The sequence below is a fragment of the Theropithecus gelada genome, chromosome 16 (assembly GCF_003255815.1).
Source record: "Theropithecus gelada isolate Dixy chromosome 16, Tgel_1.0, whole genome shotgun sequence".
NCBI classification, from domain to species: domain Eukaryota; kingdom Metazoa; phylum Chordata; class Mammalia; order Primates; family Cercopithecidae; genus Theropithecus; species Theropithecus gelada.
The window spans coordinates 74,888,760-74,911,453 of record NC_037684.1 but is presented as its reverse complement, the minus strand read 5'-3'; the positions used below and the strand labels follow the sequence as shown (position 1 = coordinate 74,911,453).

Below are 22,694 nucleotides of genomic sequence, written 5' to 3'. Positions count from 1 at the left end.
TTTTTTTTTTTTTTTTTTTTTTTTTTTTGAGGCGGAGTCTCGCTCTGCCGCCCAGGCTGGAGTGCAGTGGCCGGATCTCAGCTCACTGCAAGCTCCGCCTCCCGGGTTCACGCCATTCTCCTGCCTCAGCCTCCCGAGCAGCTGGGACTACAGGCGCCCGCCACCTCGCCCGGCTAGTTTTCTGTCTTTTTTAGTAGAGACGGGGTTTCACCGTGTTAGCCAGGATGGTCTCGATCTCCTGACCTCGTGATCCGCCCGTCTCGGCCTCCCAAAGTGCTGGGATTACAGGCTTGAGCCACCGCGCCCGGCCGGATCCTGCTTTTAAAGGGAGAAAGCCACCCAATTCTGGGGTGCAGAGGAAAATTTGGGGGATTCTGGGATCTCTCTCAAGGTTAGCAGCTCCACGTTCCTTTTCCCCACAGGGTGTTTGGGAACAGCTGGGACTCGGATGAGGACACACCCACTAGACCCCAGCCCCAGGAGCACATGCATGAAGTACCTGACTCTGATGGGTACAGCAGCCACAATGAGGATGGTACAAATGGGGAGACTGAGGCCCAAAGAGGGACAGCAACCCACCAAGGTCAACCAACAATGGCTGCTGTCTCTGGTGGGAAGGGAGCCTTAGAGGCTGTGTGGGGTGGAAATCATCAAGAAAAAAGAACTTGATATTTTTGTGCCTTCCCCTCCAGAGTCAGACAGTCTTGGAGAGCCTGCTGTGCCCCACAAGGGGCTGGACTGCTACCTGGATAGCCTCTTCGACCCCGTGCTGTCCTATGGGGATGCGGTAGGGATGGTGTGGGGCGGGTCATTTGCAGACAGGAGGCACAGCATGTACACCCAAGTCACACACTTGTACAGGGTGACCTGAGAGCTTCTCACAGTCAGGGTCATGGGGTGGTGTGTCCCATCTGGGTATCTGCTGGAGGCTGGACAAAGGATGAGGGTCTCTTCACAGCTAGAGATACTCTTGGCTGATCCTGGAAGGACCCACAGTTAGAAGTGCACCTCTAGCCAGGCGTGGTGGCATGCCTCTGTAGTCCCAACTACTTAGGAGGCTGAGATGGGAGGATCATTTGAGCCCAGGAGTTCGAGGCTGCAGTGAGCTGTGATCGCACCACTGTGCTCCAGCCTGGGCAACGGCAAGACCCTGTCTCAAAGAAAAAAAAAAAAAAAAGGGAAGAAGTGCACCTTTGTTGGGAGCCAGCCCCCTGGGGCCACTAAAATATCTCTATCTGGATGGAGGTGAATGACCTTGGTCCCTGGGTCTTCTGGCCCCAGATCTCGTGATACCCCTCAGATACCCTTGCTCACTCTGGAAATTCCAGAACCCACCCCACCCCGACTGCCCCGGCATGATATGCAGCCCTGAGCAGGGCACAGCCCCTCCTTGAGCCTCAATTTACTCCTCTGGGGAAGAGGGGATGGGTTGGGAGCGCACACGGTTATGGGGAGGACTGATTGGGATGCCATCAGGGTAAAGGCTGAGCATAGAGCAGACACTGAGCCAGCAGGAGGCCGCCCCCCGACACCAGAGGGTGGGTAGATGGCCAGTGTCAGGTGCCTGTTGCCATGGAACCTTGGGAGTACAACATTGAGATGGTCACTTGAGCCACCTACTGCCCCCAGGACCTGGAGAAGCCAACAGCCATTGCCTACCGAATGAAAGGGGGAGGCCAGCCCAGTGGAGGCAGCAGTAGTGGTACTGAAGACACCCCCAGGAGACCCCCAGAGCCAAAGCCAAGTCAGTGCCTTCCCCGGGTGGTTCCAGGGTTGGGCAGGGCCAAAGCCACTTGCCGGTCCTCAGGCACCTTTGTTTGCTAGAATGGAGGCAGCCACAGCATGATGGGGGGTGAGAGGACAGGGAGGAGGGCATCTCCGGTGCCATCTGTGCCTTCTGCCCCCTCCCCTCAGTCCCAGGCCTGGACGCCTCCACATTGGCTCTGCAGCAAGCCTTCATCCACAAACAGGCCGTGCTGCTGGTGAGTGAGGGAGGGACTGCTGGGGAGTGGAGAATGGACCTGCCTGGTCACCACGGCCACCTCTCCCCAGGCCCGGGAGATGACCCTGCAGGCCATGGCGCTCCAGCAGCAGCCCCTGAGTGCTGCCCTGAGATCCTTGCCCACAGAGGTGAGTCTGGCCTGCCCGGGGTGCAGGGGTTGCTTGGAGGCACAAGCTGTAAAGAGGAGCGCTGTGCTGCTCCAGGGCACTATTGTGCCTCTCTGAGCCCAGGAGCTCCACAACCCATCTTTGACAGAGATCTGGGGTCCCAGAGAGCAGCCTGGTGTATCCCAAGCAGCCCATCCTCACGTCCTGTTCTCCACAGAAATCCCCAGCACCAGAGGCACAGCTGAAGTCTGTAGGCACCGGTCCCCCTGCCAAACCCGTGCTCCTGCGTGTCACTCCAAAGCCCTTGGCTCCAGCCCCTCTGAAGGCTCCAAGGCTCACCACTAAGCCTGTGGCTGCCCCTGTTCTAGCTCAGGATCAGGCTTCTCCAGAAACCAGTGAGTGCCCTATCCCAACCTCTGGGGCTTCCCAGGACAGGTCTGGGGGTGTGGTTGTGCCCCTTGTGGCCTCACCCTGTTCCCACCACCCGCCCTTGCCCGCAGCTTCACCCTCCCCAGAGTTGGTCCGGTACTCAACGCTCAACTCTGAGCACTTCCCACAGCCCACACAGCAGATCAAGAATATTGTCAGGCAGTACCAGCAGCCATTCCGGGGAGGCCGGCCCGAGGCCCTCAGGTCAGCACTGCCCCCGCCCCCAGCGCTCCAGCCCCCTCACTGTGCCTGAGTGTCCATCATGGCCCACCAGCTTACTGAGTTGAAACACCCTGCCCAGCCCCTGTTAGGGAGGAAGTTTGTTTATACTGTTGAGTCCAGATGAGGACCTGCGGTTGTCTAGGTTGTGCTGTAGGACTTCAGGCCAGTCTCTGCTTCTCCCTGGATTCTCATTTATAATAATGGGGGAGTGGTGGTGGAGGAGGAGGACGTTCCCTACTGTCAAACTATGTGACGGGAAAGAGAGACTCAGTGTCAACCCACCACAGTACTCCAATGCCCACAGGAAGGATGGCGGGAAGGTGTTCATGAAGCGGCCAGACCCCCACGAGGAGGCCCTGATGATCCTGAAGGGGCAGATGACTCACCTGGCAGCTGCACCTGGCACCCAGGTGAGGGGGAGGGTGGGGCTGGTCCCAGGTGGAACAGAAGACAAAGAGGGGCCTCAGGGATCCTCAGAAACCAGCTACCCCATAAGCTGTGGCCCTGCCACTGCCCCTCCACAGGGCCTGCCTGTTGCCCCCTGAGCAGTCTCTTTGGGGTGGGACAGGTGTCCAGAGAGGCCGTGGCCCTGGTGAAGCCGGTGACCAGTGTGCCAAGGCCATCCATGGCACCCACTTCAGGTGAGAGGGCCAGGAGGGAAGGAGGGGAGGGTGTCCAAGTATATGAGGAAGTCTGTGGGCACAGGTGAGTGTGTCGGTGGAGTGTGTGTGTCTGTGTCCCTGAGCCCCTGTGTACATCTTGTGAGCACATTGGTGTAATTATAATATCAACACTTAAGTAGCACAGATCTCAGGCCAGGCCTATCCTAGCTTATGTAACCCTACCAGAACCCTTTAAGGTAGCACTGTTGTTCCCACATGTTGCAGATGGGGAAATGGAGGCACAGACAGGTTAAGCGGCTTGCCCAAGGTCACACAGCTCAAAAGTGTCAGACCAGGGATGTCAGCTCAGGCCTCCTGGCATCACAGTTGGAGCCCTAACCTCTACACCCTCTGTCTCTCGGCAGCCACAGTGATCTTAACAGCTATAAAGCAGTTCCCATCCTGCGCCTGACAAACACGCCTGATGGCTCCTACAATAAACTCCAAACTCCTCACTGTAGCCTATGAGACACTGCATGATGTGCCCACTTCCCCAGCCTCATCTCTCTGCCTCCCCTTGCCACATTCTGTTCCTCTCTGTTCTCGGAACACTCCAAGCCCACTTCTGCCTTGCATGTTTCCTGTGCCTAGAATGCTCTTCCCCAAGACCTTTGCATGCCTGGCTCCTTTTCACCATTCACGTCACAGCTCAAATGTCACCTCTGTCACCTCAGCAAGGTCTGCCTAGACTGCTAGGAGTGAAGGGCCTCCCAGACCAGTTCGCCAGGGTCTGTCCTAAACCACCCTGCTTTACTGCCACCCCAGCCTCGGGCAGCGAGAGTTTTGTTTCTGAATGATCTGTGCCACCCACACCTGCCATGGGCACTAAACTCCCGGGCAGGGACCTTGTCTACTTTATTTGCAGGGCCATCTCAGCCTTTAACCCAGGCCTGTATACAATAGTTGTTTTGGTGGGGCACAGTGGCTCATGCCTGTAATCCCAGCACTTTGGGAGGACGAGGCAGGTGGATCACGAGGTCAAGAGATCGAGACCATCCTGGCCAACATGGTGAAACCCCTTCTCTACTAAAAACACAAAAATTAGCTAGGTGTGGTGGCACGTGCCTGTAGTCCCAGCTACTCAGGAGGCTGAGGCAGGATGATCGCTTGAACCCGGGAGGCGGAGCTTGCAGTGAGCCAAGATGGAGTCACTGTACTCCAACCTGGGCGACAGAGCAAGACTCTATCTAAAAACAAAAAAACAAAAAACCAAACAAAAAAAAACCAAATCCAATAGGTGTTTTTATGTGTTGAATGAAAGGCTGGATCATGTGTGACCCTTGTGAGCAGCTTTTTGTATGGACCACCCCTGGGTCCCCTCCTCCACCCGCCTTGCCTCTCCCACTTCATCCTAAGAGGTTCCTGTGGCCGGGCGCAGTGGCTCACACCTGTAATCCCCTTTGGGAGGCCAAGGTGGGCGGATCACCTGAGGTCAGGAGTTCGAGACTAGCTGGCCCAACATGGCGAAACCCCATCTCTACTAAACATACAAAAAGTTAGCCGGGCATGGTGGCGGGCGCCTGTAATCCCAGCTACCCAGGAAGCTGAGGCAGGAGAATCGCTTGAACCCGGGAGGCGGAGCTTGCAGTGAGCCGAGATTGCGCCACTGCATTCCAGCCTGGGCGGCAATAGCGAAACTACGTCTCAAAAAAATTAAAATAAAATTTAAAAATGAGGTGCCTTCTCCTGCCTCCCTGACCCCCGCGCTCTCCAGCTCTGCCCTCGCGGTCGCTGGAGCCCCCTGAGGAACCCATGCAGACGCGGCTGCATCGCCTCATCAACCCCAGCTTCTACGGCTATCAGGACGCCCCCTGGAGGATCTTCCTGCGCAAAGAGGTGCCGAGCACGGCCAGAGCCAGGGGAGGGGCTGAAGCCGGGTAGAGGAGTGTCTAGGACTTGGGGAGAGAGCCCAGGATAGAAAAAAGCCGGGCTGAAGCCAGGGGTGGAGTTAGAGCCGGAGCGGAGCTGCATCTAGGGGCGGGGCCGGGTGTGAAGCATGGGGAGGGGGCAGTCGGAAGGTACCCACTGAAGCCCCACCCCTGCAGGTGTTTTACCCCAAGGACAGCTACAGCCATCCTGTGCAGCTTGACCTCCTGTTCCGGCAGGTAAAGTCCTCTCTCCCCTTTCTGCCTCAGTGAACTCAGCAGGGCAGTGTGGACGCAAAGATGAGCTAGCTGCAAAGCTTGCCTCTGCATGCTAGGATTTGGGGTCCTTGACCAGGGTGAGGATGGGCAGCTGTTTTATTGAATCTCCCCCTCCCATGGGCAGGGTCAGTGAGCTCACAGTTCAACCTAATCAGAGTCATAGTTTGTCTGAGCTACACATGGCCCAGAGATCAAATGTAAACGCCCTGTATAGATTAGGAAACTGTGGCCTAGGAAGGGCAGCCTGGATTGTGGGGGTGAGGAGAAAGGAGAGGGCCCTGTCAGTGGGATCTGATGTACACAGATGAACCAGCTTACAGATGACCCCACTGCTGCAAAATGGGACCCCCCCACATTGCCACTCACCCTAGTATAGTCCAACTTGGGTCCCAGCTGGGGGAGTCCCATGTGCTGCCTGCATCACAGCCTGTTCCCACAGATCCTGCACGACACACTCTCCGAGGCCTGCCTGCGCATCTCTGAGGATGAGAGGCTCAGAATGAAGGCCTTGTTTGGTATCTCAGGGGAGGGGACGGTATTGATGGGGCAACGAGTCAGAGGCACGGCCAGCCCTGTCCCAGAAGGAGACGGAGGCTGACAAGCCCAGACCCACCATCTCCCAGACATGTGCCTCCTTGCTCTGCTTCTCTGGCGTCTCGCATGGCTGAGCTGCATGTTTGGGGTTGGCAATGCCTGACACACTGTGTGTGCTGGCCATCTTGTCCATTTCTGGGTTTCAGTTTCCCAGTATAGACACTGGTCAGATACCTTCTTGCTGGGTATCAGCCACCTCCCTCCCTGACATCCCCGAGATGGGGGCTGCCAGGGGAATGGGAGGGGGTCCTCACCAGACCTGGCCTCCCATAGCCCAGAATCAGCTGGACACACAGAGGCCCCTGGTAACAGAGAGCGTGAAGCGGGCCGTGGTCAGTGCTGCACGAGACACCTGGGAGGTCTACTTCTCCCGCCTCTTCCCTGCCACGGTGCGAGTCCCTCACCTGCCCCCTACCTGTCCAGAGGATTCAGGGATGAGACGAGAGGACCCTCACATGCCCTTCATCTCTGCCCCAGGGCAGTGTGGGCACTGGTGTGCAGCTCCTAGCTGTGTCCCACGTGGGCATCAAACTCCTGAGGATGGTCAAAAGTGGCCAGGAGGCTGGCGGGCAGCTGCGGGTCCTGCGTGCATACAGGTGACCGGAAGGGGCTGGCTGGAGACTGGGGTACAGACTGGCATCAGCATTTCTTTCCTCTCCACAGCCACTTACCAAGTACCCATGATGTGCCAGGCTCTGTGCCAAGCCATTGAAGCAAACCCATTTTAGACTGGGGAAACTGAGGCTCAGAGAGAGAAGTTGTTTGTCTCAGGTCACACAGCCAGGAAGGGGTTGAGCTGGGAACCCACTCCCCTGCCCTCCTTCCAACCTGCTGCACAGCAGCAGCACTGTGCAGAGGGGCTACTGTGCTGGAAGTGACCAAACCCTGATGCAGCTGGCGAGGGAACCACTGCCAGCCGTGACACCTTACTGAGTCCTCAGATTCCCTTCCCTGCTAGAAGTCCCTTTTGTCCTTTATAACATGAGGACAGGAATAGAACCTTGTTCACTGGTTGGGTAAAAGCTGCATGCTTTGAAAAATGGTGAGAATTTGGTCAATGGGTAAAATAGAGATTTGGGTAGGCACAAATCTAGATTTAGAGCTTGGACCAAAGGACAAAGGGTGGAGAGGGGCCGGAGTGTTGGCCCAAAGGGTGGTAGGAACTGAGCTGAAGCCACAGCCTGGGTCAGAGAGGGGAAGCAGGAAGCTTAGGGTCCTGTGGGAGCTGGCACAATGGGGCCAAGGTGGGGCTGGGCTTCAAATGGGGCAGGACAGGAGCAGAAGCAGCACAACAGGTGGAAGGAGGGCATCCCTCTGGCTGTGGAGTCCTGCCCTCATGCCACCGGCCCATCCTCCAGCTTTGCAGATATCCTGTTTGTGACCATGCCCTCCCAGAACATGCTGGAGTTCAACTTGGCCAGTGAGAAGGTCATCCTCTTCTCAGCCCGAGCACACCAGGTCAAGACCCTGGTGGATGATTTCATCTTGGAGCTGAAGAAGGTAAGGATCTTCTCACAGGTCTTCCCTCCACCCAGGCTGAGGGCCAGCAACAGGGCTCTCCCACCCCACATATATACTAGCCTCACCTTCCTGGGAAGTATGACTGTGTCCATAGACTTCTGTCTACCTTCAGTCCTTTGCACTAGCTGTGCCTTCCACTTGGAATACCCTTGCCCCCTTTTGCCTGCTCCTTCAGAAAACCTTTACCAATGCCCCCTGCCAGGTGGCACAGCACCTCCTCTGAGCTCTGCAGCAATTGTACTCCTCACCCTCCTGCCTTGGCTGCATGGCCCACCCACTGCATCTCAATCTCTTTCCATCCCCTCTGCCCACTCTTAACTGGCAGCCCCCAGGCCTAGGGCAGGTCATCTCTGTGCCCTAGGCCCGAGGAAGACTTCAGCAGGAAAGTCAGTGAGGGCTTGAGTGGGGAAGGCCTATGTGTGTGCCCTGAAGTCCATCTGGGTCCCTCAGACTCACCCTCCAGCCCTTTCTTCCACCCAGAATGCCCTTCCCTCTTCTCACCTGATGAAGGCTCCCTTCCCTGATAAGTCAGGAAGGATGTGAGGAGCAGGGTTGGCCCCAGGCCTCTGGGAGTGGGGTGATGGGGCTGTTGCCCTCAACCTGCCCCTGGCTGACCCAGGACTCTGACTACGTGGTCGCTGTGAGGAACTTCCTGCCTGAAGACCCTGCGCTGCTGGCTTTCCACAAGGGCGACATCATACACCTGCAGCCCCTAGAGCCACCTCGAGTGGGTCAGTGCCACTGGGGTGGGTTGGGGGCAGGAGGCGGAGGCTGGCCAAGGAGGCCACCCTGGCAGATGCTGACCCAACCTGGCCCACAGGCTACAGTGCCGGCTGCGTGGTTCGCAAGAAGGTGGTATACCTGGAGGAGTTGCGACGTAGAGGTCCCGACTTTGGTGGGTGCCCCAGAACCTGGAACCCCATACAGGGTGCATCCTAGTTTCACGCACTCATGCTGCACATGCACAGTGAGGGTTTCTTGGTGCCCAAAAGTGGTCTGGGCTGGTCAGGTCTCCTAAGCTCCAAGCGTGGCCTGTCAGTATCTGTTGGTGGCCAGACAGTCCAGCCCTCTGCTTTGCCTGAGGGGTCTCCGTGGGCATTTCCATGTTTGTGTTTGTGGCCTGAATCTCTCTCTTTTTTTTGTTTCTTTTTTTGAGATGGAGTCTCGCTCTGTCGCCCAGGCTGGAGTGCAGTGGCGCCATCTCGGCTCACTGAAAGCTCCGCCTCCCGGGCTCACGCCATTCTCCTGCCTCAGCCTCCTGAGTAGCTGGGACTACAGGCACCCGCCACCACGCCCGGCTAATTTTTTGTATTTTTAGTAGAAACGGGGTTTCACCGTGGTCTTGATCTCCTGACCTCATGATCCGTCCGCCTCCGCCTCCCAAAGTGCTGGGATTACAGGCGTGAGCCACCGTGCCCCACCCTGAATCTCTCTTTATGTCTCCACATGACCTGAGAGTCCACAAACCCCGCTTTGCCTTTTTGCTTCACTTCCCCGTTATGGTCCTGTGCCCTGAGAAGTATCCCTTTCCTTCCCTGAGCCTGTTTCCTCATCTGTAAAATGGGTTTGATGGCCTGGCCTGCCTCACACAGTTCTAGAGACAGATAAAGAAGGTACCCAAATCTCCCTAAAGGACTCCCTTAGTCACAAGGCAAGACCCTCCTGTTTGCCTTAGACCTTTTACCCGCCCCTAGGCTGGAGGTTCGGGACCATCCACGGGCGCGTTGGCCACTTCCCTTCGGTGCTGGTGCAGCCCGCTGCTGCCCCTGACTTCCTGCAGCTGCCAGCGGAGCCGGGCCGCAGCCGAGCAGCTGCCGTGGCCGCTGCTGTGGCCTCTGCAGCCGCTGCACAGGAGGTGGGCCGCAGGAGAGAGGTGAGACCAGTATGGGTGGGGTGGGGCGGGGTAGACCAGGGGGAAGGGACCGCTGCAAAAGGGGTGAGGCGAGTGGGGATAAGGTGGGCCACGGGCCTGGTCAGGCTCTTGGGGTGTGGCTGATCTTGGACTAGGGTGGGGGTGAACGAGGTAGAGTGAGCCAGAGGTGAGACCCGGAAGATGGGACCAGAGAAGGTTGGAGGTGTGGCCAAATGGGGTAGGGAAGGATGAGGATCAGTTGGTTTTAATCAGTCCAATGGGGTCAGACCAGCCTGGGCCCGCCAGTAGGTGAAGTCTACCTGGGATGGGGTGGGGCCAGGTGAGTGAGCGGGGTCGGTTTGTGGAGCTAGCGAGGGGTGGGGTCAGCTGTGACATGGCAGTTGGGGAAGTCAACCCCGGGCAAGGGCGTGGCCAAGTGGGGCAGGGAGCTGGGTTAGCCCAGCAAGTAAAAGGCGTGGGCGGGCTGAAGGGGTGAGAACAACGGGATGCAGCCGGGTCCAGATGGATGGGTGGGTGGGTGGCTTGAGAATCTGGGTCCTATCAGCGAGGGATTGCGTTGTCAGTTTTGACCCAAGGGCCAGGCATGGTGTGGCCAGAAACGGCCTTCCTAGTTCCGCCTCTTCTGCAGGGTCCCCCAGTCAGGGCCCGCTCTGCTGACCATGGGGAGGATGCCCTGGCGCTCCCACCCTACACAATGCTCGAGTTTGCCCAGAAGTATTTCCGAGACCCTCAGAGGAGACCCCAGTGAGTGGCGGCCCCGCCCCCCTTCCCCACAGTGGGAGGGTTCTGGGCTTCTTGCAGCCATCCAAACTGCAGGCTGTCGGTCTTAGAGGCCCCACTTCTGGTGGGAGAGATGAGAGACCACCCAGGTGTGAGGCCCACTTCAGTGCCTGCCTCTGGGGGTCTTCCTGCCTGATAGACTGATCAGAGTGGTGGGTCAAGAACATTCCCATGTGGAAAAAGATGTAGCCAAGGCTTGGGCAGGACAGGTCAGTAGCACCCACCTTCCACTGCAGGGATGGCCTCAGGCTGAAATCCAAGGAGGCTCGGGAGTCCAGAACCTTGGAGGACATGCTTTGCTTCACCAAGGTGTCCAGTCCCGGACCTCAGTTCCCCATCTGTAAAATGGTGATGCAGGGGCCCCGTCCCAGGCCCCTGAGGCCAACAAACTTGTTCTCAGTGAGACCCTCTAGCTCTCAGCACCCTGATTCCCTCCCAAGGACAGCATCTGTCCCCAGTATTGGGCCTGGCTCCCCTTTTGTGACATGGACCCTCCTGTTATATGGCCTTGAAACACAGTGTGTCCCCTTTCTGTTCTGACGTGTCCCTACTCCATCATGACACAGCCCTCTTCCCCCACAGACTCCCCTCCAGGAATCCCTCATCGAACTCAGCGACAACAGCCTCAACAAGATGGCCACCGACATGTTCCTAGGTGTGGCAGTGGGACTGCAGCCAGGGCTCTGGGCTGGATGAGATCCAGCACTGTGTGGTCTCTACTGGTTGCCACTGCCACTCCTCCCTGGTCTTCGGATTCTTTCCCCTCCCCCAGCTCAGACATGGGACACATTTAAGAGAAAAGCAGCTCCCAGCTGCCTGTGGCCAAGGCTCCCAGGGAGGGGCTCAGTCCTGGGGCTTCCTGGGGTGGGTGGACAACTGGCAATTTGGTGGGTCTGAGTGGGATAGGTCTTTCCTACAGCTGTGATGAGGTTCATGGGGGATGCCCCACTGAAGGGCCAGAGTGACCTGGACGTGCTTTGTAACCTCCTGAAGGTCAGTCCAGCCAACTTTGCCAGATGCCTCCTTTCCTGCTCTGTGGCTCAGTTTCCCCATCTGTCAATGAGTCACAGGACATTAGGGTGGGAAACCTCTCCCATGGTCCAAAAAGGAATGCATCATGCTGATGGGGAGGGGGCTGGGAAAGGGACACCAGGCCTGTCTTCAGGTGCCCACCCTGTTCTTATGTACCTGGTATGTGACATAGCCCCTAGCCTGTCTTTGGTGTGTAACCTCCCTGTCCTCCTTCAGCTGTGCGGGGACCATGAAGTCATGCGGGATGAATGTTACTGCCAAGTTGTGAAGCAGATCACAGACAATACCAGCTCCAAGCAGTGAGTGAACTGGGCTTTATACCCCACTATCCCCTCACTGTGTCCATGCTCCAGGAGGGGCCAGTTCAGCCTCCCACCTCCTCAGGCCTGACCCCTCCTGGATTCTCTTCCCCTCACCTTCGTCCTCACTCAATAGAGCACGTGTTTTGAAATTACTTGGTCTGGAACACAGCATTTCTGCTCTCTGAACTTTAGTAGCCTCATCTGTAAAATGGCAATGATAATGTGTAAGTCCAGATTCTTAGTTGCAAGTGACAGAAACCCAACTCAAGCTGATTTAACCAAAAGGGAGCTTGTTGATTCAAAGAAGTGAAAAGTCAGTGAGTATGTGGCCTCAGGCATAGCTGGATCCAGGTGTCATTAGGAAGCAGGCTTTCTCCATCTTCTGGCTCTGCTTTCCTCTGCGTTGATCATTCCCAAACAGCGTCTCCCACAGAGTAGCAAGGTGGCAGGTCTGGGGTGACAGCTCAGCAATCCCAGAGAAAGCAAGACTGACCCAATATTTGCTGTAGAAATTCCTTTTTTTTTTTTTTTTTTTGAGTCGGAGTCTCACTCTAACGCCCAGGCTGGAGTGCAGTGGCGTGATCTTGGCTCATTGCAACCTCCGCCTCCCGGGTTCATGCCATTCTCCTGCCCCAGCCTCCTAAGTAGCTGGGACTACAGGCGCCCGCCACCACGTCTGGCTAATTTTTTATATTTTTAGTAGAGACAGGGTTTCACCATGTTAGCCAGGATGGTCTTGATCTCCTGACCTTGTGATCCGCCCGTCTCGGCCTCCCAAAGTGCTGGGATTACAGGCATGAGCCACCGCACCCAGCCTGCTGTAGAAATTCTTAAATCCAGGCTTACAGGCCTGAGTTGGTCATATGTTCAACCCTGAACCAACTATGCCTATCCCTAGGCCAATCACTGTGGTCAGGGGCTGTAGTGCTCACATTGACCAAACCTGACTTCCATGCCCATCTCCAAACCACAGGGATCTACAGTGGGGTGGGTGGTTTCCCAAAGGAAGCCCAAGTGTTGTTCCCAGACACCAGATATCCCTACAAATGAAACCCTCACACCCACGACCATGTGAAGATGAATTACTGTGTTCCACTCATGCAGGGCCAGCACACAGTAGGTGCCCAATATGTTCATGCTCTTGTTACCATCAGGTCCACCCTCCTGTCTTCATCTGCACTACCTCCTCACTTGCTTGCTCTCCATCTCCTCAGGAATTTTAGAACCACTCAGCTTGTCCTCCTGCTCCTCCCAGCCCTGGGCCTTACCTGGCATGACCTCTACACAGTCTCAGCAGGTTCCCCTTTTCCCAGAAGCCTCCCTAGAGAGATCCCCTACCTGTTGTGAGGCAGAAAAGAGAAGAATAGGAGAGGAAAAAGTCACAGTACTTCCCCTACCTGGGGAAGATGTCTGGGGCCCCATCCTCTTCCATCCCTATCCCCCATCCTGACTTCTCAAGCAGAATATGCCTTTTGCATGGCTTTAAGGCCCACCTGCCCTGGGCCTCCTCACTGCGCAGGGAGGAGCATCTTCAGGGGACAGGAGCTGCCTGAGAGTTGGAATCTGTCTCAGTTCAATCCCAGGAGGCTCCTGGCACACTCTAGTGCTGTGGCCATCTGTGATGTGGCCCCCGTGTGTCCTTGCAGGGACAGCTGCCAGCGAGGCTGGAGGCTGCTATACATCGTGACTGCCTACCACAGCTGCTCTGAGGTCCTCCACCCACACCTCACTCGCTTCCTCCACGACGTGAGCCGGACCCCGGGCCTGCCCTTTCAGGGTGAGAGGTCGATGAGTGGGGACCCAGGGCTGCATGCTTCTCGCATGGGGACTGGGTGGGCAGCTGGTGGGAGGGGAAACCCAGAGGGCCTCACTTTCACAGGTGCTGAGCGATATTTACTAATATTAATATATTCCCCAAACATTTGTGAGGGTTCCACAGGGGCTGGCGTGGTGGTTTGTCTGATCTAATGGAGGGGGTGGTCAGGGATGACTCCTTGGAGGAAGTACTGCCTTGCATAGGAGGGGTTTCCAGGTGGAGTGAGTGACAGGAGCAAAGACCGGAGTGGGAATGTGTGGCACGTGGGAGAAGAGAAGGAGGTGGGCAAGAATCCAGAGTACCAGGGTGCAGCCCTGCCTCTCTGACTGTTGGGACTCAGCAAGGGTATTGAGGGATCTGGGCAGAGGTGGGCCCAAGCTGGTATCATCCCCCTTAGAATATGGAGAAAGGGGGGCCACTCTTCAGCATTGTTTCCATAGCAACCCCTGGGGCTCCCGAAGAAGGAGGCTGGGGCCGCTGTAGTCACCATGGCAGCCGTGGAGGAGATAGGAGACCTTACCCTTCCTGCCTCTGAACGCTTCTCTCTGATTCAATTAACAAACATTCAGCCCACAGATGAATAGACCCAGCTCCCCCATGGAATAGCTCCCAGATGCATAAAGGCAACAGAATGTGCCTTAGAACTCTCGACTCAGAGAAATGGAGCACTGATGCCGGGGTCTCCTGCCCTGGGAGGCCTGAGTGAGGGAGGGCGGTTGGCAGGGTATCCCAGCTGGCATGAGCAGAGCTGCATCACCCTAGCCACAGAGCCTATTGGATACAAGCTCCCCAGTCAACAGCTCAGGGTGACAGCAGTTTCCAGGATCATAGGTTGCCAAGGGGACTGTGGGCTGGAAAAAAAGGTCCTTAGACACATGGGATGTGGGTTCAAATCCAGGTCTTAACCTCTAGCTCTTGACCTTGGGCAAGTCACTGTCCCTGTCTGAACTGTTTCCTCAACTGTCAAATGGGGGAGTAAATGCCTTCCCTACAGCTTGTGGAGAGAATGCAGTGGGCTCATAGTTGGTGGCAAGAGGAGCCCCTTTCTCCCACAGTTCACCTTAAGCAAGGCCTGGACTCCCTGCTTCTGCAGGGATCGCCAAGGCCTGTGAGCAGAACCTGCAGAAAACTTTGCGCTTCGGGGGTCGTCTGGAGCTCCCCAGCAGCATAGAGCTTCGGGCCATGTTGGTAAGCATGGGGTGGGAGTGGGTTCAAAATGAATGGGAGGCTGGGCGTGGTGGCTCATGCCTGTAATCTCAGCACTTTGTGGGGCCGAGGCGGGCAGATCACCTGAGGTTAGGTGTTCAAGACCAGCCTGGCCAACATGGTGAAACCTCATCTCTACTAAAAATACAAAAATTAGCTGGTTATGGTGGCAGGTGCCTGTAATCCCAGCTACTCAGGAGGCTAAGGCAGGAGAACTCCTTGAACCCAGGAGGCAGAGGTTGCAGTGAACCAAGATCGCGCCACTGCATTTCAGCTTGGGTGACAGAGCGAGACTCCATGTCAAAAAACAAACACACAAAAAAATGAATGGGAAACACAAGCCCTGCCCAGAGACCTCTCTGTCAGGTGCATTGCACTCAGGGGCATGCAGACAGGCTCTGCAAAGTCCAGGTGCTCAAGTGTTCCTACATGTGCAAGCCCAGGACCTATTGGCTTGGGAACTCCCACGGCAGGAGACAAGGGCTGTCCCAGATCCCAAGACCCAACCTGTCATCCCTCTCCCACCAACTTATCCCCAGGCAGGCCGCAGTTCCAAGAGGCAACTCTTTCTTCTTCCTGGAGGCCTTGAACGCCATCTCAAAATTAAAACATGCACTGTAAGTGAAGGAATGTCTCCTGCAGCCAGGTACTGAAGGGGCAGGGACAGGGACAGCCCAGGCTCCAGGATGGGGGAGGAGTAAGCCCCCAAGGATGTTGAGCCCTCCCAGGCTCTTCCACAGCCCCAAAAGGCAAGACTTATTTCTTAGAAGAGCAAACTGCACCTTAGAGAGGTTAAGCCTCTGGCTCAGGGTCATCCTGCAAAAACGGGACAGAAGCAGATTTTGAACCTAAGTCTCAGACCGCAAGCTGTGTTCTTTCCCTGCCTGAGGCTGATTCTCAGAGACCTCAGAGGATTGTGCGCCTTTGTGAAGAGGGCTGAGGAACTCTACACATGGCTTCCGGGGGCCTGAGTGGGGCCAGAAGGACAGAGGTCAAGCCCAACTGGCATGGCCTCATCTCTTCCGCCCCACCCCCAGGTGGCCCTGGACGTGGTGGAAGAGATCTGTGCTGAGATGGCTCTGACACGCCCTGAGGCCTTCAGTGAATATGTTATCTTCGTTGTCACCAACCGTGGTGAGTGCCAGGAAGAGTGAGCATGCTGGACCCATTCCCATCCCCGGGCCTTGGGCCATGTGGGGCCCTCCATCCAGACTTTAGGGCCCAAGTCAGGTACCACTTCCTCCAGGACCCCCATGCAGAAGGATCTCTGTGTGTACCGAGCACCCCCAGCCCTTTATCTGTCCCTTTCCGCTTTGCTTAGTTTGCCTCACCTTATGGTGAGGGCCCTCTCTCATCCCTCAGGGCATGCTCAATGAGAGGACACGGGCCATGCCCTCAAGGAGATTACATCCTGGGAAGGTTTCCATTAATAGCGCCGCACTCCTGGAACCTAAAGGTGCAAGCCTTCTTTCCTGCCTCTCATGCCTTAATAATGGCCAGAGAAGCCCCTCCCGAGGTGTCACTATCCCCTCTAGAGGGCTCCTGGGACCCTAGGTGACTGTCACGCATCCCAAAGGCCCTTCCATCTGCTGCCTGGCACTCTAGATCATGGTCTTGCCTCCTGTCACTAGCTGGTCAGCTCCAGCAACCCCCAGCCAGCTCTCCCTACCACTGCCTCAGCCCTCAGCCGTGTGCCGTCAGCCCTGCCTGCCCAAGTCCAGTTAAGACATTAGGGGAGAATGGCAGGTAAGAAAATGGTCCTAATAACCGACATTTATCAGACGGATGCTGTGCCCCAGGCACAATTCAAAGCATTTCAGGCTGGGTATGGTGGCTCATGCCTGTAATTCCAGCACTTTGGGAGGCTGAGGCGGGTGGATCTCTTGAGGCCAGGAGTTCCAGAGCAGCCTGGCTAACATGGCAAAACCCCATCTCTACTAAAAATTAGCCAACCATGGTAGTGCGCACCTGTAATTCCAGCTACTCAGGAGGCTGAGGCACGATAATCACTTGAAGCCAGGAGGCGGAGGTTGTGGTGAGCCATGATCATGCCACTGTACTCCAGCCTGGGTGATGGAGTGAGACGCTGTCTCAAAAAAAAAAAAAAAATTAAAAAAAAAAAGGCCTGGCGTGGTGGCTCACACCTTTAATCCCAGCACTTTGAGAGGCCGAGGCAGGTGGATCACCTGAGGTCGGGAGTTCGAGACCAGCCTGACCAACATGGAGAAACCCTGTCTCTACTAAAAATAGACAAAATTAGCCAGGCATGGTGGCATTTGCCTGCTACTCGGGACGGTGAGGCAGGAGGTTGCGGTGAGTCGAGATCATGTCATTGCACTCCAACCTGGGCAACAAGAGCGAAACTCCATCTAAAAAAAAAAAAAAGGCCGGGTGTGGTGGCTCAAGCCTGTAATCCCAGCACTTTGGGAGGCCGAGACGGGCAGATCACGAGGTCAGGAGATAGAGACCATCCTGGCTAACATGGTAAAACCCCGTCTCTACTTAAAAAATACAAAAAACTAGCCTGGCTCCTGTAGTCCCAGCTACTCGGGAGGCTGAGTCAGGAGAATGGTGTGAGCCTGGGAGGCGGAGCTTGCAGTGAGCCGAGATGGCGCCACTGCACTCCAGCCTGGGCGACAGAGTGAGACTCCGTCTCAAAAAAAAAAAAAAGGCATTTCATTCTGTGAACTATTTTAATCCCCACAACAACCTTATGAAGTGGAGACTGTTAGTCTTTCCATTTACAGGTGGGGAAACTGAGGCCCAGGGAGGCTGTATTAGTTTCCTATTGTTGCTATAACAAATTATCACAAATTTATTGGCTTAAAAAAAACACAAATATATTACCTTATAATTCTGAAAGTCAGAAGTTCTAAAATGAAAATGGCATCAGGGCCAGGTTCCTTCTGGAGGCTCTAGGGAAGAGTCTGTTTCCTTTCCCCTTCCAGCATCTAGAGGCTGCCTGCATTCCTTGGTCCATGACCCCTTCCTCCATCTCCAAAGCCAGCAGTGTAGAATCCTCAAATCTCTCTCCCTGCCAGCCTCTGCTTCTGGTCTCACATCTCCTCCTCTGACTCTGACCCTTCTGCTTTCCTCTTATGAGGACCCCTATGCTGATGATGTTGGGCCTGCTTGGATAATCCAGGATCATCTCCATCTCCAGATCCTTAACTTAATCACATCTGCAGAGTGCCTTTTGCCAGGAAGGTGACATATTCATAAGTTCTAGGGATTAGGACCTGGACATCTTTGCAGGGGTCATTAGTCAGCCTGCCACAGAAGTTGTGACTTATCCACAGTCACATAGTGGTAATCATGTAATCATACCAAACCCCCTCTCTTTAGTAAGATTTTACTGCAGGTGTGAGATGGGTGGCAAAAATGTCAGTGCAAGAGAGGAAAACTTGAGCCTCTCCCAGGCTCAGACCCTAATCCTCCCCACCCCCACCTATGCCAGGTGCCTGGCAAGGGGTCTCTCCTGAAGGAGGTCTGCAGAAAGCTACCCACTAGGTCTTGTAGTCTGAGGCCTCTTGTGTTTGTCCTTGTCCCCAGCCTCCTCTGGAAAGGAGCTGGGCCTTCTCTGAGCATAATGCAGGGCATTTTCCCAGATCCAGGCAGGCCACACTCGGGGCACTCTTCAGCAGCCCCTCTTTCCCCGGGAGAAATGGAGCATTACTTAAAGCTTTGCATTGGAGTTATTACCATCTGTGGTCATCAACATTTCAATAAAACATAGGACACCCCATTCGACAAACACGCTCTCCTTTAATGAGGAAGCTGTGTCCCAGAACAGGCAGGTGGCTTGTCTGAGGTGATACCTCAGCTGGGTAGCAGGTTGGGGTCTGTACACATGCTCTGTACAGGTGCACACATGTGTGTGCACATATGCCCCCACCCAGCCCTGTCTCCCTGCTCTCTGCAGGCCAGCATGTGTGCCCACTCAGTCGCCGTGCTTACATCCTGGATGTGGCCTCAGAGATGGAGCAGGTGGACGGCGGCTACATGCTGTGGTTCCGGCGTGTGCTCTGGGATCAGCCACTCAAGTTCGAGAATGAGCTATATGTGACCATGCACTACAACCAGGTCAGCACATGTGGGCTTCTCTGGACTCTGGGACCTTCTAGGCTCCCCTGGGCCTGTGAGTCAGACTCCACAGCTGTGGCGTTTGAAGTGTTCATGATTCAGGCCCTGTGGATGTCTCTAACCCTGATGCCTCTGCTCCCCTATGTGGTCTCTTTGGATTAGTCGAAACAGCCCTCACTACCTTTGAGGGCCTTTGTGCATGCCATCCCTCCATCTGCACTTCCCAGGTTATTTAAGTCCTTCCCAGCAAGCTGTCCCCAAACAACACGTCTTCCATTAGGCCCTCTTTGCATTCCCCTTTCCTTCAGATGTCTTCCTCCTCTGAACATGGGCCTGTCCTTTGCTCCAAGTGCTAAGCCAGGGTTTGCTAGTATTGTCACTTTTGTCTGTGTGTTATTCTGTGAGACTTGGAAGTCCTCTAAGTCAGGATCATGGAGTTTACAAAGTCTGCGTTCTCCCCTACTGAGCCAGTATGTGTGGAAGTGCTTGAACAGAAAGTGTGTGTTTTTGTGGAACTGGTGCCAAAACTTCAGGAATTGTACACAATATGGTCACGTAGCTTTTGTGGTCACATGGTGTCACTGTTGAAGCATAGCCCTGTGCAGTCCGGCACCATGCTACTCAATGTGAGGCTTGTGGACTGGCAAATCCTCAAGTCCCACCTCAGACCTCCTGCCTCAGAGCCTCTGGAGCCCAACCTGGCCGTCTATTTTGGCAAGCCCTCCTGTGGCTCAAGCACACTCAGTTTTGAGAAACAGCAGGCCTGATAGATACATGACCACACTGCAGTGTTGATGCTCTGCTCTCACCAGTCAACCCACATCCTGGCAAGGTTGCTGTGGGGACTCCCTCATGGGCATCAAGGCCACAGCCCTCCCACATCACCCTTATGTGCTTCTGCCATCATTCCCCAAAACCCAGGAAAGTAATAGGCCATCCTACCCCAGAAGAGGATGGGGCTGCAATCATTAAACATGCACGTCCCCAGTTCCCTGCAGCCAAGTGCCCGTACGTGTGCCTGCCTGGCAGCCCCTTACCCAGGTGCTCCCTGCAGGTCCTGCCTGACTATCTGAAGGGCCTCTTCAGCAGTGTGCCAGCCAGCCAGCCCAGCGAGCAGCTGCTGCAGCAGGTGTCCAAGCTGGCTTCACTGCAGCATCGCGCCAAGGACCACTTCTACCTGCCGAGCGTGTGAGCACCTGCCCTCCTGTCTCAGCTGGGGTGGACAGGCAACCCTGCCCTCTCAGCCCACCTCCACCCCCCTCAGAGCTGGCTGTCCCCAGGCCCCCAGACTCCCCTCTTATACCAGTGGGGCTGTCTGGGAAGGGGCTCTCCTTGCCTGGGGGCTGAAGTTTTCCAACTAGCCATAGGAGCTGGGACCCTGCCTCTCTTTCGCAAGTTGCTTCTGGTTGATATTATTAGCTCAGAACAAAGGTAATGTTAAAAAAAGGTTTCAGGACACATGTTCCCTGTGGTCCAGGAAATACACGTGGCTATGCAGAAAGATTTAGCCACAAAAACATTCACTGCAATGCTGCTACAAGAGCAAAAGATCAGAAGTAACCTCAATATCCAGCAACAGGGAGGAGTCAAGTAAATTATGGGTATTAGCCTTTATTTACTTATATATTTAATTAATTATTGATTTTTTCTTTATTTTTTAAAAACGATATACCACTTTTTATAGAGACAGGGTCTTGCTCTGTTGCCCAGGCTGAACTTTTTTATTTTTGTAGAAACAGCGTCTTGCTACTTTGCCCAGGCTGATCTTGAACTCCTGGGCTCAAGTAACCCTCCTGCCTCAGCCTCCCAAAGCAGTGGGATTACAGGCATGAGCCACCCTGGCTGGCCTAGACAGCCTTTAAACTGATGTTCTCTAAGTTATAATTAATGCTCACAGTGTACATCAGTCATTCTCAAATTTTTGGTCTCAGGACCTTTTTACACTCTTGAAAAGAGCACCTCAGCCGGGCGCGGTGGCTTACACTTGTAATCCCAGTACTTTGGGAGGTCGAGATGGGCAGATCACCTGAGGTCAGGAGTTTGAGACCAGCCCAGCCAACATGGTGAAACCCCGTATCTACTAAAAATACAAATTAAAAAAAAAAAAATTAGCCAGGTGTAGTGGCGAGCCCCTGTAATCCCAGCTACTCAGGAGGCTGAAGCAGGAGAATCACTTGAACCCCGGAGGTGGAGGTTGCAGTGAGCCAAGATTGTGCCATTGTACTCCAGCCTGGGTGACAAGAGCGAAACTCCATCTCAAAATAATAATAATAATAATAGGCTGGGCCCTGTGGCTCACGCCTGTAATCCCAACACTTTGGGAGCTGAGGTGCATGGATCACCTGAGGTCAGGGGTTCAAAACCATACTGGCCAACATGGTGAAATCCCGTCTCTATTTTAAACACAAAATTAGCCGGGCGTGGTGGCACATGCCCGTAATCCCAGCCGCTTGGGAGGGTGAGGCAGGAGAATCACTTGAAACCGGGAGGCGGAGGGAGGTTGCAGTGAACCAAAATCACGCCATTGCACTCCAGCCTGGGTAAGAAGAACAAAACTCTGTCTCAAAAAATAATAATAATAATAATAATAACAGGACCTCGTGGCTGGGCGTGTGGTGCACGCCTGTAACCCCAGGTACTTGAGAGGCTGAGGCAGAAGAATTGCTTGAACCCAAGAGGCAGAGGTTGCAGTGAGCTGAGATTGCACCACTACACTCCAGTCTGGGCAATGGAGTAAGACTCCGTCTCAAAAAAAAAAAAAAAAAAAGAGGACCTCAAAGAGCTTTTGTTTATTTGGGTTATATCAGTTAATATATTTACCCTGTTAAAATATTGATGTATTAATTCAGTTAAAAATAAAAATAATAAACCCACTAAATGTCAATATAAATAACTTTTTATGAAAAATGAGTATATTTTCAAAAAAATTCAGTGATTCATGGGTGTGGTGGCACATGCCTGTAGTCCCAGTAACTCGAGAGGCTGAGGTGGGAGGAACACTTGAGCCTGGGAGTTCGAGGCTGCAGTGAACCGTGATTGCACCACTGGACTCCAGCCTGGGTAACAGAGCAAGAGCCTGTCTCAAAAGAAAAAAAAAAAAATTAGTAGGAATTTTACATTTTCAAAGCTCTGTACTTTTACATTTTCAAAGCTCTGTACTGTCTGACTTAAGGCAGCTGGGTTCCCAGATCTGCTTCTGCAGTCAGCCTGTTGCCATCTCATGTTATGTAGCCTCTGGAAAACTCCACTGTACACTTGTGAGAGAACAAGAGAGAAAACGACAAGTTCCTAGTGTTGTGATGAAAATGGTTTTCCTTTTTTTTTTTTTTTTTTTTTTGAGACAGAGTCTCGCTTAGTCGCCCAGGCTGGAGTGCAATGGCGCGATCTCGGCTCACTGCAAGCTCCGCCTCCCGGGTTCACGCCATTCTCCTGCCTCAGCCTCCCGAGTAGCTGGGACTACAGGCGCCCGCCACCTCGCCCGGCTAATTTTTTGCATTTTTAGTAGAGACGGGGTTTCACCGTGTTAGCCAGGATGGTCTCGATCTCCTGACCTCGTGATCCGCCCGCCTCGGCCTCCCAAAGTGCTGGGATTACAGGCGTAAAATGGTTTTCAACCCCCTCGACCACACGTTGAGAATCCCTGGAAAAAAGAATAGTAAGATGATGTCCATACCATGTATATTCCAGCACCTGTAACACAGTAAGGGCTCAATATGTAAAACTTCTTATTTTTATTTTTATTTTATTTTTGAGACAGAGTCTCTTTCTGTCACCCAGGCTGGAGTGCAGTGGCCCTATCACGGCTCACTGCAGCCTTGACCTCTTGGACTCAGGTGATCCTCCCACTTCAGCCTCCCAGGTAGCTAGAATCACAAGTGCATGCCACAACGCCCAGCTAATTTTTTTTTTTTTTTTTTTTTT

General features: G+C 54.5%; 1 protein-coding gene across 2 annotated transcripts in view; it reads left to right on the top strand.

Moving 5' to 3' along the window:
- MYO15A (myosin XVA) overlaps window positions 1-22,694 on the top strand; it is a 75,752-nt gene that overhangs the window by 42,365 nt on the left and 10,693 nt on the right. For both annotated transcript variants that reach the window (XM_025361615.1, XM_025361616.1), the window contains 29 exons: window positions 423-583; window positions 693-787; window positions 1,630-1,744; window positions 1,915-1,982; window positions 2,053-2,130; window positions 2,327-2,504; window positions 2,610-2,742; window positions 3,065-3,170; window positions 3,329-3,401; window positions 5,137-5,258; window positions 5,468-5,527; window positions 6,006-6,081; window positions 6,434-6,549; window positions 6,638-6,756; window positions 7,519-7,660; window positions 8,301-8,412; window positions 8,502-8,576; window positions 9,376-9,554; window positions 10,183-10,298; window positions 10,571-10,643; window positions 10,917-10,989; window positions 11,254-11,327; window positions 11,583-11,665; window positions 13,315-13,445; window positions 14,578-14,672; window positions 15,230-15,307; window positions 15,728-15,824; window positions 18,613-18,773; window positions 19,828-19,961. In XM_025361615.1, coding sequence (XP_025217400.1) covers window positions 423-583; window positions 693-787; window positions 1,630-1,744; window positions 1,915-1,982; window positions 2,053-2,130; window positions 2,327-2,504; window positions 2,610-2,742; window positions 3,065-3,170; window positions 3,329-3,401; window positions 5,137-5,258; window positions 5,468-5,527; window positions 6,006-6,081; window positions 6,434-6,549; window positions 6,638-6,756; window positions 7,519-7,660; window positions 8,301-8,412; window positions 8,502-8,576; window positions 9,376-9,554; window positions 10,183-10,298; window positions 10,571-10,643; window positions 10,917-10,989; window positions 11,254-11,327; window positions 11,583-11,665; window positions 13,315-13,445; window positions 14,578-14,672; window positions 15,230-15,307; window positions 15,728-15,824; window positions 18,613-18,773; window positions 19,828-19,961 — 3,123 coding nt within the window. The remainder of the gene's footprint in view (window positions 1-422; window positions 584-692; window positions 788-1,629; window positions 1,745-1,914; window positions 1,983-2,052; window positions 2,131-2,326; window positions 2,505-2,609; window positions 2,743-3,064; window positions 3,171-3,328; window positions 3,402-5,136; window positions 5,259-5,467; window positions 5,528-6,005; window positions 6,082-6,433; window positions 6,550-6,637; window positions 6,757-7,518; window positions 7,661-8,300; window positions 8,413-8,501; window positions 8,577-9,375; window positions 9,555-10,182; window positions 10,299-10,570; window positions 10,644-10,916; window positions 10,990-11,253; window positions 11,328-11,582; window positions 11,666-13,314; window positions 13,446-14,577; window positions 14,673-15,229; window positions 15,308-15,727; window positions 15,825-18,612; window positions 18,774-19,827; window positions 19,962-22,694) is intronic.